General features: G+C 42.6%; 1 protein-coding gene across 10 annotated transcripts in view; it reads right to left on the bottom strand.

Moving 5' to 3' along the window:
• Positions 1-14164: 14164 nt before the first annotated feature.
• TTC13 (tetratricopeptide repeat domain 13) overlaps positions 14165-20355 on the bottom strand; it is an 81173-nt gene continuing 74982 nt past the window's right edge. For all 10 annotated transcript variants that reach the window (XM_068981860.1, XM_068981861.1, XM_068981867.1 and 7 more), the window contains 4 exons: positions 19411-19490; positions 16753-16831; positions 16532-16611; positions 14165-14897 (listed from right to left, as the gene is read on the bottom strand). In XM_068981860.1, the coding sequence (XP_068837961.1) occupies positions 14783-14897; positions 16532-16611; positions 16753-16831; positions 19411-19490 (354 nt within the window). In that variant the 3' untranslated portion in view covers positions 14165-14782. The remainder of the gene's footprint in view (positions 14898-16531; positions 16612-16752; positions 16832-19410; positions 19491-20355) is intronic.

Raw genomic sequence — 20355 nt, 5'->3', positions numbered from 1 at the left:
AGAAGCCCACATTTCATATGACTAAATATTTGAAAGTTATAAACTTATTGTCAAACAGAATATATTGTATCCTTTTATCTTAGTACATTTCAACAACAAAAAAGGATAAATATATGTAAGGGTACAGGTTTTATATACTTCAAAGTTGGCAAAATACCAATGATAGCTGAGTTTAATCATTATTACATGTTTGGGTGTTCTCCATAGGCTGTGAAGTCTGCCTGAGTAAGAAAGATAAACATAACTTATAAATCACATTAGATCCACAAATTATCCTTCTTGACTTCAATTCATCAAAGTCATTCTGTTTTTATAGCCAGGATTTACAATAATTTGTGCTCTAGTAATAATCTAAAAGGATTATCTCATTGCTTGGTGGTAAAGAATCCACCTGCTAATGTAGGAGACATGAGTTTGATTCCTGGGTTGGGAAGGTCCCCTAGAGAAGGAAATGACAACCCACTCCAGTATTCTTGCCTGGGAAACCACATGGATGGAGGAACCTGGCAGGCTACAGTTCTTGCAGTTGCAAAAGAGTCAGACATGACTTAGCAAATAAACAACAATAATCTAAAGGACTAAAAAAAAGACATAATTGCATCAATTTATACAAAATTTGGATATATTATATAATTAATAAATTATAATTTGTTTTATAATTAATAAATTATAAATTTATTAGAAATTAAAGTTAATGTAAAAATGTTTTAAACTTTGTTTCTAAGTTTTTCTTCTAAAATGTTCAAGATTACCTAATAAAATTAAAAACTATTCCAATTATAATTTATAAATATAAATTAAAATCAAACAAAATCAAATGTCTTTTAAAGAAAAGCAGAATTTTTCATTCAGTTTTAAAATATAAGTTCAAATTTAAATGTAAAAGTCATTTGCAATGCTTGTGTTCAATATCCATTTGGTTGCCAGTATAAAGAACTGGCATCCTGCTCCTCATATCTGGTGCCCAGCAGTTAGCCTGTCGACTCACATACACTATACTGATCATGAGAACATCTGAAATCAGGACACAAAGCAAATAAAAAGATGCTCAGCGCTACTGGGAAAAAACATCTCACCTAAGAATTCATTGCATTCATACTGTTTGAAGGAAAGATTTGACAAGACCGTTCTCTTTTATATAGGGCATTTTGATTGTTCAAAATGGTTTAGGAGAGTACTTTCCAGGTGGCTCAGTGGATAAGAATTCGCTTGTCAATAAAGGGGATATGGGTTCAATCCCTGATCCGGGAACATTTCACATACTGTGGGGCAAATAAGCCCGTGAGCCACAACTACTGAGCCCAGCGTGCCACCATTTATGAAGCCTGCACCCTCTACGGGGCTTCCCTGGTGGCCCAGTGGTGAAGAATCCACTTGCAATGCAGGAGACCCCAGTTTGATTCCTAGGTTGGGAGGCCCTGTTTCAATTCCTGAGTTGGGAAGATCTGCTGAAGAAGGGATAAGCTACCCACTCCAGTGTTCTTGGGCTTCCCTGGTGGCTCAGCAGTAAAGAATCCACCTGCAGTGTGTGAGACCTGCACCTCTAGGGCCTCAACTATGGAGACCCACACGCCTAGAGCCTGTGCTCTTCAAAAAGAGAAGCCGCCACAATGGCAGGCCGTTTGGCGGGCACCGTGTCCCTTGTCTACTGTGTGATGGGCTGAAAATCATCTTTTCACCTCAGTTGTTATGCAACAAAGAGTAACCCCTACTCGCTGCAACTACAGAAAGCCCATGCAAAGCAAGGAAGATCCTGTGCAGACTAAATAAATAAAAGTTAAGAATAAATGTAGCACTGTGTGATCTCAATGCTTTCTGGTCTCATCCTGTGCCACCAGGGTCTTGGGAAGCTTGGGACTGCTCTGGCTGAACCAGTCTGGGTTTCACCAGGGGAGCTGGGGCTGGGCTACCACACTTGTGCATCACCAGTGTTAGAATACATGTCAGTTGATCCAAAGGTAGAGAGGAAGAAGATACATAAAGGGAGAGTGGAGAGGTAAGTAACACGGGGATTGATGAAGATAGCTTTAATGAAGACACTCTTGATATGGAATGAACTGCAGAACTCATGATTTTACTAGTCAATAAAGGCACTTCCTGGGTGTTCATTGGAAGGACTGATGTTGAAGCTGAAGCTCCAGTACTTTGGCCACCTGATGTGAAGAGCTGACTCATTTGAAAAGACCCTGATGCTGGGAAACATTGAGGGCAGGAGGAGAAGGGGACGACAGAGGATGAGATGGTTGGATGGCATCACCAACTCAATGGACATAAGTTTGGGTAGGCTCCAGGAGTTAGTGATGGACAGGGAAGCCTGGCGTGCTGCAGTTCATGGGGTTCCAAAGAGTTGGACATGACTGAGCAACTGAACTGAACTGAAAGGCACTTAAGATGCAAATATTCAAAGATCAAATATTTTCAAAATTACAAGTATATAATGCCAATTATTATAATGACAGAATTTAAAATTGGCAGCATGAAGCCTAGAATAAGCTTGAGATATTATATAGTTTTTCTCATTCAGTTCAGTTCAGTTTAGTAACTCAGTCGTGTCCGACTCTTTACAACCACATGGAATGCAGCATGTCAGGCTTCCCTGTCCATCACCAACTCCCAGAGCTTTCTCAAACACATGTCCATTGAGTTGGTGATGCCAGCCAACCATCTCATCCTGTGTCATCCCCTTTTCCTCCTGTCTTCAATCCTTCCCAGCAGCAGGGTCTTTTCCAATGAATCAGTTCTTCATATCAGATGGCCAAAGTATTGGAGTTTCAGCTTCAGCATCAGTCCCTCCAATGAATATACAGGACTGATTTTCTTTAGGATTGACTAGTTTGATCTTCTTTCAGTTCAAGGGCCTCTCAAGAGTCTCCTCCAACATCAAAGTTCAAAAGTGCTCAGCTTTCTTCTTTGGCACTCAGCTTTCTTTATGATCCAACTCTCCCATCCACAAATGACTACTGAAAAAACCATAGCTTTGACTTATATGGACCTTTGTAAGCAAAGTAATGTCTCTGCTTTTTAATACACACTCTAGGTTGATCATAGCTTTTCTTCCAAGTAGCAAGCATCTTTTAATTTCATGGCTGCAGTCACCATCTGCAGTGATTTTGGAGCCCAGAAAACAAAATCTGTCACTGTTTTCATCGTTTCCCCATCTATTTGCCATGAAGTGATGGAACCAGATGCCATCATTTTAGTTTTTTGAATGTTGAGTTTTAAGCCAACTTTTTACTCTCCTCTTTCACTTTCATCAAGAGGGTCTTTAGTTCCTCTTCACTTTCTGCCATAAGAGTAGTGTTATCTACATATCTGAGGTTATTGATATTTCTTCCAGCAATCATTGGATTAATCCTAATAAGAAATCACTTATCAAAGGGAACTGGAAATAAAAGAATTAACAAGTTAAGTATAGCCACTAGGAGATCAGTGGAATCAAGAGGAATTCAGGGATGACTGACTCTGGAGGATGTGGGGTTGACTTTACCTCGGAGTGGCAGCTCCTGGCCTCTGCTTAGAAGGGAAAACTACCTGGTATCAGTGGAGTATCAAGTCAGCAAATCTGGAACAAAGAGAATCACCATGGACCTTAGAAGATGAAGACACCCTAATCCAGAAACTGAGGAAGTCATGTGCAGTCACACTGGCAAATCCAAAATATGCTGAAGAGGATATATTCTGTTCAAATATATGGACAGACTGCATTTTGGAATATTATTCATCAGAGCAAAAGTTGTTTTCCTTTAAGGCCAAATCATGATGCATTTCATTTACACAGGAAGCCTTTGAAATCATACTTAAATGTAGTCAACCAGAGTAGAAGCTGTAACAAAAAGAAGCCTGCTGAGTTTACTGGAAATGGGAGATCCTTTCTCCTTGCTAATCATGAGCAAATTCATACTGAAATTAAATGTCAGCAAATACATAAAATAGAGAATGCCCATGAATGTACTGAATGTGGAAAAGCCTTCCTCAAGAAGTCTTGGCTCAATGAACATATGAGAATTCATACAGGAAAGAAACACCATGGATGTAGTGTGTGTGGGAAAACCTTCTCCAAGAAGTTCAAGCTCACCAAACACCAGCGAACTCACAAAGAAGAGAAACCCCATGTGTGCAGTGAGTATGGAAAAGCCTTTTTCAGGAAATTTCAGCCTACTGAACAAAAGACTCCTGTGGGAAATAAACCTTATGTATGCAGTATATGTAGTATTCTTCAGAGAGTTCAAGCTAACTGAACACCAGAGAACTCATACAGGAGAGAAGCCCTATGAATGAACTGAATGTGCAAAGCCTTCTGAGAAAAGGCAAAGCTATGATACATCTGCCAAACCAAAGAGGAGAAAAACCCATGTGTGCAGTGAGCATGGGAAAGATTTCTCCAGAAAACTGTGCTAGTTTTGCATTAGAAAGTACCTACAGGTGAGAAATCTTATATATGTAGTGGGAATGTGGAAAAGGTTTCATGCAGAAGGGCAATCTTATTATATATCAATGAACTCACATCAGTAACCCTATTTTTCTTTATCTGATTGACTTAATAAGTGGACATATATTTAGGGGTTAAGGTGAAGGGAGGGTGGAACCCATCCCCACTGCTCCACTCCCCAAGTAAGTGGTAAGCACTTGGGCAAAATTCAGGAGCTCTATCGGATAAGTCACTCCCCAATCTGAGCCATCAAAGTGGAGATAACACCAGTGCTTACATCCTAGCACTCTTAAGGCTATTAAATGAGCTAAGTACAATGCTTAGAAATATGTCAACCATAGTAAGTGCTCTTGATGTGTTAGCTTCAACAGGTTCCTCCCCCACAGAAGATGCTCCCAGCCCCAAGAAGGCCCCGCCCAGCACGGCTGGAGGGCAAAGGAGCCACAGCCCACAGGGGAGCTTCCAGAGTGAGTGGACAGGTCAGCCCCATCTGGCATGCTCAGCACAGTGGCCACCGAAGAGAAGGAGAGGTGGGGGCAGAGCCCAGGACGTGAGCCAGTGCCGGCCACAGCAGTGATTGCAGATGGAGCCACAACCCCAGAGCCCAGGGCCCCCTGCACCCAGTAACAACTGGCCACAGTGCAGCAGCTGACACCAGCACAACAAGGCACCTTGAAACTGGAAATGCCCAATCACTGTGATTTGAGACGGTTTATACCGTGGAGGTGAGAAATAGATTTAAGGGACTAGATCTGATAGAGTGCCTGATGAACCATGGACGGAGGTTTATGACATCGTACAGGAGACAGGGATCAAGACCATCCCCATGGAAAAGAAATGCAAAAAAGCAAAATGGCTGTCTGAGGAGGCCTTTCAAATAGCTGTGAAAAGAAGAGAAGCGAAAAGCAAAGGAGAAAAGGAAAGATATAAGCATCTGAATGCAGAGTTCCAAAGAACAGGAAGAAGAGATAATAAAGCCTTCTTCAGAGATCAATGCAAAGAAATAGAGGGAAAGAACAGAATGGGAAAGACTAGAGATCTCTTCAAGAAAGTTAGAGATACCAAGGGAACATTTCATGCAAAGATGGGCTCGATAAAGGATAGAAATGGTATGGACCTAATAGAAGCAGAAGATATTAAGAAGAGGTGGCAAGAATACACAGAACTGTACAAAAAAGTGCTTCACGACCCAGATAATCACGATGGTGTGATCACTCACCTAGAGCCAGACATCTGGAATGTGAAGTCAAGTGGGCCTTAGAAAGCATCACTATGAACAAAGCTAGTGGAGGTGATGGGATCCAGTTGAGCTATTTCAAATTCTGGAAGATGATGATGTGAAAGTGTTGCACTCAATATGCCAGCAAATTTGGCAAACTCAGCAGTGGCCACAGGACTGGAAAAGGTCAGTTTTCATTCCGATCCCAAAGAAAGGTAATGCCAAAGAATGCTCAAACTACCGCACAATTGCACTCATCTCACATGCTAGTAAAGTAATGCTCAAAATTCTCCAAGCCAGGCTTCAGCAATACATGAACCGTGAAATTCCAGATGTTCAAGCTGGTTTTAGAAAAGGCAGAGGAACCAGAGATCAAATTGCCAACATCCGCTGGATAACGGAAAAAGCAAGAGAGTTCCAGAAAAACATCTATTTCTGCTTTATTGACTAAGGCAAAGCCTTTGACTGTGTGGATCACAATAAACTGTGGAAAATTCTGAAAGAGATGGGAATACCAGACCACCTGATCTGCCTCCTGAGAAACCTATATGCAGGTCAGGAAGCAACAGTTAGAACTGGACGTGGAACAACAGACTGGTTCCAAATAGGAAAAGGAGTCCATCAAGGCTGTATATTGTCACCTTGCTTATTTAACTTATATGCAGAGTACATCATGAGAAACGCTGGGCTGGAAGAAGCCCAAGCTGGAATCAAGATGGCCAGGAGAAATATCAATAACTTCAGATATGCAGATGACACCACCCTTATGGCAGACAGTGAAGAGGAACTAAAAAGCCTCTTGATGAAACTGAAAGAGAAGAGTGAAAAAGTTGGCTTAAAGCTCAACATTCAGAAAACGAAGATCATAGCATCCAGTCCCATCACTTCATGGCAGATAGATGGGGGAACAGTGGAAACACTGTCAGACTTTATTTTTGGGGGCTCCAAAATCACTGCAGATGGTGAGTGCAGCCATGAAATTAAGATGCTTACTCCTTGGAAGGAAATTTATGACCAACCTAGATAGCATATTGAAAAGCAGAGACATTACTTTGCCAACAAAGGTCCATCTAGTTAAGACTATGGTTTTTCCAGTGGTCATGTATGGATGTGAAAGTTGGACTGTGAAGAAAGCTGAGTGCTGAAGAATTGATGCTTTTGAACTGTGGTGTTGGAGAAGACTCTTGAGTCCTTTGGACAGCAAGATCCAACCAGTCCATTCTAAAGGAGATTAGTCCTGAGTGTTCTTTGGAAGGACTGATGCTAAAGCTGAAACTCCAATACTTTGGCCACCTCATGTGAAGAGTTGACTCATTGGAAAAGAATCTGATGCTGTGAGGGATTGGGGGCAGGAGGAGAAGGGGACAAGAGACGATGAGATGGCTGGATGGCATCACCGACTCAATGGACATGAGTTTGGATGAACTCTGGGAGCTGGTGATGATAGGGAGGCCTGGTGTGCAATTCATGGGGTCGCTAAGAATTGGACACGACTGAGTGACTGAACTGAATTGATACTTTTCATTACTGGTAGAAATTGGAGCCTGTGAATGGAGTTGTATTCAATTATTTACATATATATTTGCATACCCAACCTTCATGGATTACCAGTTACACAATACTGGTAAAGTTTAAGCTGACAAATTGTAGAACGGAAGTGATTTTGTATTTGTGGGAACATGGCTTGAGAACAGAAGACCTACCATAATTCGCATCACAATTACAGTATTATTCAAGAAGATACTTGGTTCTATGGGGTTTCATAAAGGGGACAAAAAAAATTCCGAAGGCAGCAAAATGGGTTTTCATGTCCTAGCTTGTTTCTCATGTATGGTTCCTGGACCACCAGTGTGTTTATCTCTTGGGGGAGGACCCTGACTTCAGGCCTCTCCCCAGCCCCCAGAGGCAGTCATCAGTGGATTTTTCAAGCTGGTGCTGGTGATTTCCTTTCTCTTCTCTCCCATTTATCTCCCTGCACTGCAATTAAACTCTGTGGTCTTTACCCGAAACACCTCAAAACCTGTACTCTTGCTTAAAACCACATGGACTCCCATTCTAATTATTGTCTGATGCACAGGTGTGGAGGGGTGGTCTGTTTTCAGGGTAGCAGCACCGTCCAGGTACAACTTCCTGTGATAACAGCCATATCTGCCCAGTCAAATATGGCAGCCACCAGCTGCTTCTGAGCACTTGGGATGGGGCAAGTGTGACTTAGATCCAAGTGTGAACCTTCATTTATTCAACCACTTTAGATTTTGGTGTGACAGTGATAATGGCTGGACAAGAGCACATCTGAGACATTTTAGATGTAAACTTGACTGGACGGGCAAGACATAAGAATGGTCATGAATATAGCCAAGTCTTGCTGGTTTGGGACATGACAGGTTACTTTAGGGGATTTTGCTGATCTCTGCTCTCTCTATACATCTTGCTTGGAAGGCAAGCACTAGTGAGCTAGAGGTTATTTCCTGTCCCTCACACTTAAGAGAAGGCAATGGCACCCCACTCCAGTACTCTTGCCTGGAAAATCCCATGGACGGAGGAGCCTGGTAGGCTGCAGTCCATGGGGTCGCTAGGAGTTGCAGACGACTGAGCGACTTCACTTTTGCTTTTCACTTTCATGCATTGGAGAAGGAAATAGCAACCCACTCCAGTGTTCTTGCCTGGAGAATCCCACGGACGGGGGAGCCTGGTGGGCTGCCATCTATGGGGTCGCACAGAGTCGGACATGACTGAAGTGACTTAGCAGTAGCAGCACACTTAACTCACTGACAATGTTCCACAAAAAATTCCTAGTTTGCTAACAGGTTTCCTAGAGGATGTTTTAGTCTTTTGAAAGATTAAACATGTTATTGATAGGAGCAATTTTACAAATAGACCTGAGATATTCAGAAAAATCTATAACAAGTTCACTTCAGTTCAGTCGCTCAGTCGTGTCTGACTCTTTGCAACCACGTGGACTGCAGAATGCCAGGCCTCCCTGTCCATCACCAACTCTCAGAGTTTACTCAAACTCATGTCCATTGAGTCAGTGATGCCATTCAACCATCTCATCCTCTGTCATCTCCTTCTTCTCCCGCCTTCAATCTTTCCCAGCATCGGGGTCTTTTCAAATGAGTCAGCTCTTCGCATCAGGTGGCCCAAGTTTTGGAGCTTCAGCTTCAGCATCAGTCCTTCCAATGAATATTCAGGACTGATTTCCTTTAGGATGGAGTGGTTTGATCGCCTTGCAGTCCAAAGGACTCTCAAGAGTCTTCTCCAACACCACAGCTCAAAAGCATCAATTCCTCGGCACTCAGCTTTCTTCACAGTCCAACTCTCACATCCATACTTGACCACTGGAAAAACCATAGCCTTGACTAGACGGACCTTTGTTGGTGAAGTAATGTCTCTGCTTTTTAATATGCTATCTGGGTTGGTCATAACTTTCAAGGAGTAAGCGACTTTTAATTTCATGGCTGTAGTCACCATCTGCAGTGATTTTGGAGCCCAGAAAAATAAAGTCTGACACTGTTTCCCCATCTATTTGCCATGAAGTAATGGGACCAGATGCCATGATCTTAGTTTTCTGAATGTTGAGCTTTAAGCCAACTTTTTCACTCTCCTCTTTCACTTTCATCAAGGGCTCTTTAGTTCTTCACTTTCTGCCATAAGGGTGAAGGGTCATCTGTATATATGAAGTTACTGCTATTTCTCAGGGCAATCTTGATTCCAGCTTGTGCTTCATCCAGCCCAGCGTTTCTCACGATGTGCTCTGCATATAAGTTAAATAAGCAGGGTTACAATATACAGCCTTGACGTACTTCTTTTACTATTTGGAACCAGTCTGTTGTTCCACGTTCAGTTCATGATACAGTTAATTCTCACCAGAGAAAATCATTTGGGATTATTCCTGTGAAAAAGCTTATTCTAAAATCGAATTAAGAACTCTTTAGCTGTACTATCCCATGTAGTAGTCCTTAACGATGTATGGCTACATAAATTTAAATTCATTAAAACTAAATTAAACAGTTGCTCAGGAGAAGGCAATGGCACCCCACTCCAGTACTCTTGCCTGGAAAATCTCATGGACGGAGGAGCCTGGTAGGCTGCAGTCCATGGGGTCACTGAGAGTTGGACACGACTCAGTGACTTCACTTTCACTTTTCACTTTCATGCATTGGAGAAGGAAATGGCAACCCACTCCAGTGTTCTTGCCTGGAGAATCCCAGGGATGGCAGAGCCTGGTGGGCTGCCGTCTATGGGGTCACATAGAGTCTGACACGACTGAAGTGACTTAGCAGCAGCAGCAGTCATACTAGCCCCAGTCAAGTGTTCAGCAGTCACATGTGGTTGGTGGCTGCCATCCTGGACTGGGCAAATACAGAACATCCTCATCACTGCAGATAGTCCCACTGGACAGTGCTGAGTTAACTGTGAGGTCCCCACAGAAGGAAATGCCTCAGAGAGCTGAGGTACACAAGGGGAGCTGAGTGAAGTATGCAGATGAGGGGAAGAGCAGAGAGAGGTGAGGCTGGAGAAATAGAGGCCACTGGGGGCGGGGGTGAGGGGGTGGAATTACTATAGGAGACTGGGTTTTATTTCAGGGCAGTGAGATGCTGTGAGGGGTTTAATCAGACCAGCAGCAGGAAGAAAAGTCAGAAACCACAAAAGTGGTCAAGAGAGATCACAGTGCACGGGGGAGGTAGCAGTGGAGCTGAGGGGGAAGTGGAGTGATTAGGGGAGGGTATTTTGTAAGAGGGAGAGAAGAGCTGGCTTGCTAATGGACGGTATCCTGGATGACATTTCTGGACCAATCCACAGTTCCCTCTAACACACACTTCAAGTCATCAGGGGGTAAAGGGATACTAAGATGGACAACTAGTAAGCAAATGAATTATTAATATGTTAAGAATTTCTAATAGTAATAGTTGTAATATAAGAGAACTAAAATTCAGGGACACAATTAGATCAACCCACAAAACACTGGGAACCCAGCCTCTCACACTCAAATGTGACCTGGGGCAGGGAAGCCCCTCAACTCTGGTGTTTCCAGTTGCCATCCAAGCTAAGAGCTGGGGGAAGTAGGCTCAGGTACCACAAGTCTAGCAGGAGAGCGCCTGATTTTTCGCATCATGAGATCAAAAGAATCAGGGTATCTGATGAGATAAAAACCAAACACAGACAAAAAGACAAAGAGCAGTTTTGTTTCTTCAGTGTGATCAAAAGTTTTCAAAATGAAGTTTTAAGGATAAAGGCAAACCTGATTCTAATTTTAAAAACATTTTTTTAAACAGAGGACAGGGACTTCCCTGGTGGTCCAGTGGTTAAGAATCTGCCTTCCAATGCAGAAGACATGGGTTCATTCTCTGTTTCGGGAACTAGAATCCCACATGCCAGTCGGCAATTGAGCTCTCACACAACTACTGAGCCCATGCACTGCAGCTACCAGAGCTTGCGTGTTCTAGATCCCATGCTCTACAATAAGAGAAAGCCTGAGAGGCAGTGAAGAGCCTGCACAGCCAAAATAATAAAGTAAAATAAAATAAACAGAGGACAACTTGCATGATGGAACTCAGATTTCTAGGTGCAATTTAATAGAAGATGTAAAAGAGAATTTTAAATATTATGATATAAAAATGCATGCCAAAATTGCATGGCTTTCTTGAAACAAAAACCCTTAATGATGGAAGAGGAGCCCAATAGACAGTATCTTCTCAGCCACCAAACAAACCTGCTCATAATGTTCTGTTCAGACCATAGTCAAGTGAGCTCAAGTATTCTGGGACTCAGGCAGAAGATGGAAGGTTTTCCCAGATCATCCTGCAATCACAGAATTTAGCATTTCAGTATGTCTAATGATGTGTGCATGCTCAGTCATGTTTGACTCTTTGTGACCCCATAAATTGCAGCCCACCGGACTCCTCTGTCCATGGAATTTTCCAGGCAAGAATACTGCAGTGGGTTGCCATTCCTACTCCAAGGGATCTTCTCAACCCAGGAATTGAACCTGCATCTCTTGCGTCTCCTGCACTGGTAGGTGGATTCTTTACCACTGAGCCGCCTGAGAAGCCCTATATGAGAGTTATAATACTTGGATGAGGAGAAAATTAAATATTTAAATAAAAACTGAAATGTAGCAATTTGGAGTTGGGAAACTAGAAAATTACATTCTAACTTTGGGGTGTGGACACATTGTCATATTTTAGAAAAGTCAGTTAATTTATTTGGACCATTTCCCTAACTGAAAAATGTATGTCTCACAATTAAAAATTTTGAAGAGCTGGTGATAACGTGAAGAAAAATCCTTGAAGAAATGGAAAGTTTTTGGCTTTGGGATGATAGGCAAAAAGAGGGAAAAGTTTAGAAACTTACTCATTTCTCCTTTGCTTAATATCTACAGTCCCCCTCTCACTCTGCAATCCTGTAGGCTGTATCTGGATGCAGAACAAAGAGCAGGAAGCTGAGAGTGCAGAGCGACCTAACAGATCGATGGGAGATTTTGCATGGAGCAGAGTTAAATATGCTGAGTCTTGAGAAGAAGCTGGAAATGAATCCTTGGTGCACTGAGACCACGGTGGGGCAGGACAGGCCCTGGGGCCAGAAAGGCCTGGTTGGATCCTAGCACCTTGGCTTTGGGGGCACCTGGGAGAGTCGTCAAGCTCCCAAAGCCTCAACCCTCTTATCTGTAAAATGAAAACAAAGACTCTGGGGAACGCTGACTGTGGCCGTGAGCTCTCTTTATAAAATGAGGTGTGCCTGATGATTTGTATCACCATCCAGATGAGATGAGACTACGAGCCACATCTCGGTGTTTTGAAACACACGTCAGTGCCCAGAACAGCACCTGTCCAAAGGGCAGGTCCTATCTCTCCAAACAGCAGCCTTCTGCTGATCACGCTGCAAGTGCCAGGCCACACGGCCAGTGCCAGGGTGGCGTCTCTACCAAGCACGGACGCCTGCAGACATGCAGACACTGCTGTATCCTCCTCACAAGAGTCTGCAAGACAGAAACTGAGTAACAGAAAGCAGTGACTAGCTTCACTCTTTAACAGAGAACAAAGAAAAATGAAAATGACTGGAAATGGTGTTTAACTGAACTCATTTATGCACTTCTGGGGGCCAGCGTGAGGAATCCCACCTGTGACAAGGTCATGCGGAAGGAAGCCTGACAAAATGCAAGGACGTGATCAGACTTCAGGGGTTCCCCTGGGAATTTTCTGAGCATCCACCCCCTAAAAAAATAAGAATCTGCCTGCTTTTCCACTCTTCTGATATTCTCTGGAAAAAGTCAAATCAGGGCTTTAGTCTTCTGCATTTGAAAGGGATGTTTCAGTTAAACCCCTCTGATAGCTCTCTAGCTTGCCTAACAGGTTCCCCGGACCTCTTACAGCTTGTGAATTGCTTACAGCCCCCCAACCCAACCGCAAGAGGCACAAAGCTTAAAAGCATCTTAAAGATACAGAGCCTTTTCTAAAGAGCTAAAAATCATATTGGTGACAGGATTTCACTGCTGACTCAATGATTACTGCCAGGCCTCCATATTCTTTATCTTTTAGGCACCTGGGAGGATGTTAATCAATGTAAACAGGATATAGAAAAAGATATAAAATAGTTTTGATGTTAGCAACACTAGACTTTTGAGTTAATTACTTTTCTTTTGTTGTACATCACTGTACTCCTTTTATTTGTTATAAATTGCTGTATCTTTGCTATGTAAGAATGGAACTTTATTTAGTGCTTTCTGAGAGTGGCACCAGACTTTGGGAAGATCAACACAGATAAGTCTTCTGGTTGACAAACCCTTATCAGAAAAAAGGCTGTGAAATGTTAATTGGCCCCTTTGGCCGGAAGATGATGTAAATCACCTAAGACTTGTATGCAGAGAGAAAAGCCTGGTTTTGATAAGAGTCTGGGCTGCTAACGCTGCATAACTCTGTGTTACCCATTGATCTCTATGTATAATCAAAAAGTATAAAAGGCCTTCTGAACAATAGAGGACGGGCCAGTCGCTGGACTGGTTTCCCCCGTGTCTCCTCTAATTTCTGGCTGAATTCCCATCTGGGGCGTGGAGGCTCACCATATATACTTACTTGTCCCGGCTTTCAAGATCCACGTGAGGGGGAGCCCAAGGCGGGGCACCCCCCCGATATTCAAGAGGACGCTGGTGGCCTAACGTAGATGGTGCAAGCTCCTTGTCTGGAACTTTATTGGCTTCCCACGTAAACCAAGTTATTCACCCTTCTTTCTCCACTAAATTTTCCTACTACACTATTTCTCCCTAATCTAATCTTATATTCTTATATTAATAAATAAATAAGTTTCTTCTCACCTACGCCGTCCACACTTCGAATCACCCTGGATCCACCGGGGCTGGACCCCGGCAATGCACTGTCATTTATCCTGTCTGCAAAAGAAAGTTAGCAATTTTCTGACTGTTCTTATACCTGAAAGTGAAACTGGCTCACAAAATAAAAACATACATAATCCAGTGTCAAAAACTGGTGATTTATAGAAATCACCCCATTTATTTTTTCCAATAAAGAGGAAAAAAACAAATAAAACTTGTTTCAATAATTCAGTGTTTGAGTCACTGGCAAATACTGTCTGTATCATTCAATGTAAGTGTCCCAGGTCATGAGCTCCAGGCATGCTGATGGCCACAAATCTTCCACAGTTCAAACAAAACGGAGAACCCACACGTGAGGACAATATCAGTTGAAAACAAGTTGCGTTATCACAGTGTGCATAAAAAGAAGGTCTGAAAAATATCCAGATTTTTAAAGGAATGAAAATACTCCTGTTTTGTTGTAAATTTTGTTCCCTTTAATTGTTAATTTTTGGTTTTTGGAGTAAACTTTTTTCGCCATGAGGAAGGAGTTGTATGACTTTGTAAGTGGAAACCAAGTGGCCACTGGCTAACGCAAATGCCTCCCCTCCCCGACAACAGAGCTCTTCTGTCCCCTCTAAACCCTCTTTCGTGATTTCTCTTATGGTTCAGAAAGGTAAATAAAATGATTTCAAGTATTCAATTCCTATCAAAAATTGGTATCAAAAGTAATAAAGGACCTAATTTCTTTATAATTCCATGTTTTAAAAAATAACTTAAGAAGCAAGAGGTCCGGCCCTTTACTTGTATAAATATCACAGCGTAACTAGAGTTTCTTAAGACAGCGTGGAGAGGAGTCTGTGTTTAGCACCTCGATCATTGATCTTAACGTTGGGAACGTTTCTGACACAGACGGAAGAGTCTTATAAGAAGGTGAAATACTGAAAAGAGAAAAACGCAAAGAAAAGGTGTGAAAATCAACACAATTTTACCAAAAAAGGCAAAGCTTATATTATATTGATTCCTATTACAATATTCATTTTATAGTACTCCACATGTGTGACATCAGACATCAGCATATAGCAGGGGCACCTGTGAGCAGAGCTGATCCCACTGTAGCAATGAATGGGGTATCAGTGGGCTCCCGTCATGAGATGCGGGTAGACTCACCCAGCCCCCAGAAAGAACTGACTTACTCAGTGAGTGTTACACAAACACATCCTTCTGAGGCACACGCTAGACATGGAACCTGAAGACACATGATTTGGCTCCAGCCTTGATCCTTATCAGCTTAAGTGGTTCCTCTCAGACCCACTTCCCTGTATCTGCAGGAAGAAGGAAAGTATTCCTAACTCCCAGAGTTACTTACTCCTGGTAAGGAGTGTGGAATGGGTCTCAATTACATTGTGAACCTGTTAGCTGCACAACATAAGGCGGCGTTGCTATTTTTTCCTCAAAGAGTTGTTGAAAGATCAACACTGTAAAATTATGCAGGAAACAGAGGCGAGGCCTTTGACCTTATGATCATGTTACTAAAACATATGTAAACTAGTAAACTTGAGACAAAAATATACTAGAAGGAAGTGTAACTGTTAGTTTTCATTACAAAGCTAATGGAATACTTACAAATGGGACCAAAGTATCTTACAGAGACAAAGTTCTGTTTTAAACAGAGCACAGATTATCCAGCGATTTTTAGAGTGGTTGCTATATTGAACAGATATGGAAAGGCAAAACTGGAAGTTTCTATGATATTAAAAAAAAAAAAATATGGAGAAGGAGCAAGAGTCAATAAGGTTAAATAGTGACATGTGCTTAAAGATTAAGAGCAAAAGGAGAAGGCAGCGGCAGAGGATGAGATGGTTGGATGGCATCATAGACTCGATGGACGTGAATTTGAGCAAACTCTGGGAGACAGTGGAGGACAGAGGAACTTAGCGTGCTGTAGCCCACAAAGTTGCAAAGAGCTGGACATGACTTAGGGTTGAACAACAACAACAAAATTAACTATGAAAGCACCGGTGAGTTTAATTTCAGCCCAAATGTATATATTTATGTGCTCCTGTGGTGCTTTTGAAAACAAGAGCCAGGGAAGACCATAGTACTGGGCCCTCCCACGGTAACCGTCAGGGGTAATTTCTCGCAGCCTTCCCTGACTCCTATGTATTTTGTACCTAAATTACAGTAAAGCAACCTTCCCCAAAGAGTAAAGGAAAAATGCAGCTGAAAGGCAGGTGCCACCACCCAGAGAAGTCTGAGTCAGGTCCAGCTCAGTTTTCAAAATCACTCCTGAATACTGACCCTGCAAGTCTGGGACAAAGGATCAATGAGCCAAGAGATAGGAATATCTGACTATATAAATAAGACATTTGTAACCCTTCCTTCACAAACTGGCTTCCTTATGTTATTCATTATTCACTTTTATCCATACACTCACCTGTTAAGGGGTCGTAAATGACAACAAAAACATAGTAACTTTGAAAAGCAAATTAAATTCATTACATAATCATAACCCATAAAAAATTAGTACGATTCCAGTTTCACATCCTTTTGTTGACCCCTATCAAGCAGTTACCTTTTCAAGTTCATCCAGCTTTTAGCTATTTTGCTAAAGGCCTCTGAACCCGGGGCAGTCATAGCTTCAAAGTCAACCAACTGAAAGAGAAAGAGATTTAAGAATGCGGTTAAAGATGGAGGGGAGGCTCCCTTTGGGATTCGGTTCATTTGTGTGTCTTAACATACAAGTCCACAGACTGGAACTGAAACCTTTCCCTTCTGGCTCCAGCTCCAACATACCTTCCCTTTGGGAATTTTTCCTGCTACTTCTCTTCCACTTGCCATCAGCGCTCCCACAATCACTGAGTAAGCGATCACACTATTCAGATAGAGAACAGTTACCAGTCAGTCCAGCCGGCAGACGGTTACCACGCTAGCGCTCACCATGGACTTCCCATCCTAGAAGATGGCGTCGTATTTCTTCTAACAATTCTTTGGACATTAAACAAAAGAATATTTTCATTTGTTCTAAAAATGTTTGCTGATTTACTAAGAAAAATATTTACTGGTTTACTAATTTAAGGGTAAATGTGTAACAATAATATTTTTCTGAGACAAAATGTTACTTTTAATTAGGAGTTTTCTTTTCAATTGGTTTTCTTATTCTTATAGGAAAACACTAAATTAGAAAATGTGCCTGCTTTCTATTATTTTAAAAAATTCTTTATCAGCCACATCACATGGCATGTGGGATCTTAGTTTCCAAACCAGGCACTGAATCTAAGCCCCCTGCATTGGAAGCATCGGTCTTAACAGCTGGACTGCCAGGGAAGTCCTTGCTTGCTTATATTTTTAACTGCATGAGGCTTGGCTTTAAAATGCACACATATATAATATATTTTGTAAATGCAAACATATTACTAGCGTTTAAAAATAAAAACTTTGGCCCCAAAGAAGAAAAAGAACGCATCTCAGAAAGTACTAACAGACTGGTCTGAAGGCTGGGTAATGTGCACTTCCTTCCTGGCATGTCCAGACTCACTCTGGGCTCTGACATTTTTATTATGACGTCAGCTGTGTGCTTTGTGAGAGGCACTCCAGGACAAAGACAGCCAAGACAGAGCTCTTGCCTCTGCAAGTGGACACCAGAGAAATGGCGTCAGCCCTGCAGTCACCTAATAGGGAAGCTCTCACAGAGGCCATGGACACATGTGCCCTATCTTTGAAGGCCATGGGCAGGGCAATGGAGATAGAGGAGAAGGCAGGGAAGTGGGCCGGCTGGGAGGGACAGGAAGGTGTTTGGACAAGCAGGGGGTGTGGTGGAGGGGCCAGAGTGAGGATGGAGAGAGGGTAGATGACAGGAAAGGTGATGAGGCCATGGTAAAGCAGGGCAGGGAGGAGCTGGCACTGTGCATCACACCACTGAGCTGGCACCTGAGCCAACAGATATAAAGAACTGGGACACAGAGAGGGAAAAAGAAAAGCCTGGAAAACGGAGAGACCAGTTAGAAAGGTCAGAGCAAGAGATAAGCAGGGGACTTCCCTGGTGGTCCAGTGGTTAAGAATCCGCCTGTGAATTACAGGGGACACAGGTCCGATGTCTGGTCTAAGAGGATCCCACATGCCTCGAGGCAGCGAAGCTGGAGAGCTGCAGCTACTGAAGCCTGAACGTCAGTGCTCCGTAACAGAAGCCACTGCAAGGAGAAGCCCGTGCCCTCTCAACAAGGAGTCGCTCCAGCTCACTGCAACTAGAGAAAGCCCCCCCCGCCCAGAGCAATGAAGACCCAGTACAGCCAAAAATACAGAACTGAGTGAATACTTTTTAAAAAAAGAAAGGACAGTGCAAGAGATGAGCAGATCTGAGCTATGGCACGCACGGAGAGCATGAGAGGAGAGGTTTAGGAGGCAGAGTCAACGAGACGTAGGGACCGGACAGGTGCAGGGGCTGAGGGGGAGACAGGGGTGACTGGAGCTGGACCTCCTTCTCAAGTGACACAGAAGCCCACAGAGCTGCTGTGTGAACACATGCGTGTACAGTGCCTGCAAGTGGTGGCTGGACAGGGCACATGGAGGCCTCCTGCGTGCTATAGACCTAGGTAGCATTCCTGTAACAGCTGTGCTAAAGGTACAATATTTCTGTTCCTATTCTACTTCAAGGCCATTTTTATTTCCTAAGTTCCAGGTGCACACATGTCTACACCACAGGGTGATCACCACCAGCCCAGTTTCCATCCATCACTACACAGTGGACCCCCTGCACCCATTACGCCCAACTCCCGGTGCTTTTTTAATAGTACAAGAAAACTTACTACCACATTTAGGAGAGTTTTACTTTCTAAAGTATTAATCAGAGATCAAGACACTTAAACAAAACTTAAAACTTCAACCAAAACATCTTAAATTCAAACATGTGCTAACAACAGCATACGCCATTCACCTGATTCGCTGTACATGGTACCAAATAAAAGGGAATAAAAAGAAAGGTCTACAGACACACCCTTGTTTGAATGACACTTGAAAGACTCCTGATGAATTTGCTGAGTAGAATTCATTTATAACAGTAATAATACTTTGGGATGGTTGGTGATTCAAAAGAATTAAACATTAGGGCTAAAGGTCAATTAATGGCCAGAATCTGGGGCCGGCAGGTTAACAGTCTGGGCAAACACCAGGAATTAAAGCATAGTGAGCGTATGAGTGCACAGAGTGAGACTTGGATACATTTTTGTGAATGAATGAGCTCCACCCTGTAAACACCAAGAAGCTTCTACTAGAACTACCTTCCAGAATCCTTGATGATGCAGTAAATCAAGGACATCACTTTCGGGTGGACTCTGGAAAAACAAAGCGGGCTTCTCGCCATTGCTAGGATACCTGTACTCATACCCACACAGCACACGTAAGCAAAAGGCGTGTGTTCTTCACTACAAAACTGTCAGATTATAGGATATCACCCACCTGGATCCACGAGAGAGCGGCATTAAATTATAAAAATAATAAACTAAGGATAAGATTAAGTTGCAAACAGCATCAGCCTCCTAGGAAAAAAAGATATGTGCTCGTGAACTTAAATAATAGATTATAAACTCATTTTTATGAGGTGATAAGGCACAGCAGAATCTTTTACTAGGAAGAGGATTATTTCATTCTTCTCCTACAAGGACCTACTTTTCATATCCCTGAATATTTTATACTCTTTCACATCATTTTTTTCTAATGAAAGGGTATATGCACAGTTTAGTTTTGAGCAGTATGCTCTCAGCTGCCTTCAAAATGGCAAACTTTTTCTGATAAACATAGATATTTGTTTTGGTCTATAACATTATTTGCAAAGTCAAAATATACATTAGGATTAAAATAAAACAAAGTGCTTATTAATATTGAATACATTTTCTCAAACTACAGGCCTCTCTACTCCAAGATTCTGATTAGCATTACCCTCCCCACCCCCCCTCACCACAGACCCCCGCCACTGAGATTTAGGTGATCAGTATACTTAATTATATATGTGTGCATGCTAAATCTCTTCAGTTGTGTCTGACTCTTTGTGACCCCATGAACTGTAGCCTGCCAGGCTCCTCTGTCCATGGCATTCTCCAGGCAAGAAAACTGGAGTGGGTTGCCATGCCCTCCTCCAATTACACGTATAAACTGAATAAAATCCAGAGAAATAAAGGAACTTTCCAAAAGCCATGGGCATCCATTCCAGAATGTAGAGGGAGCACCCCCTATACTCTCCACACAGCGACAGCTACAATCATGCAGGTGACCTTGTAGCTCCTTGGGAGCAGGATGTAGCTCCCCGTTGAATCAGAAAGCAATGGTGGAGGAGGTCGCAAGTCCAGGAAACAGTCATGTCCATCATGGACAACCTACACACTTAAATACTGACAAAGCTCCAAC

This window comes from Capricornis sumatraensis, chromosome 10 (assembly GCF_032405125.1).
Source record: "Capricornis sumatraensis isolate serow.1 chromosome 10, serow.2, whole genome shotgun sequence".
Taxonomy (NCBI): Eukaryota; Metazoa; Chordata; class Mammalia; order Artiodactyla; family Bovidae; genus Capricornis; species Capricornis sumatraensis.
The sequence above is the reverse complement of the archived record's forward strand: the minus strand, read 5'-3'. Positions and strand labels throughout refer to the sequence as shown.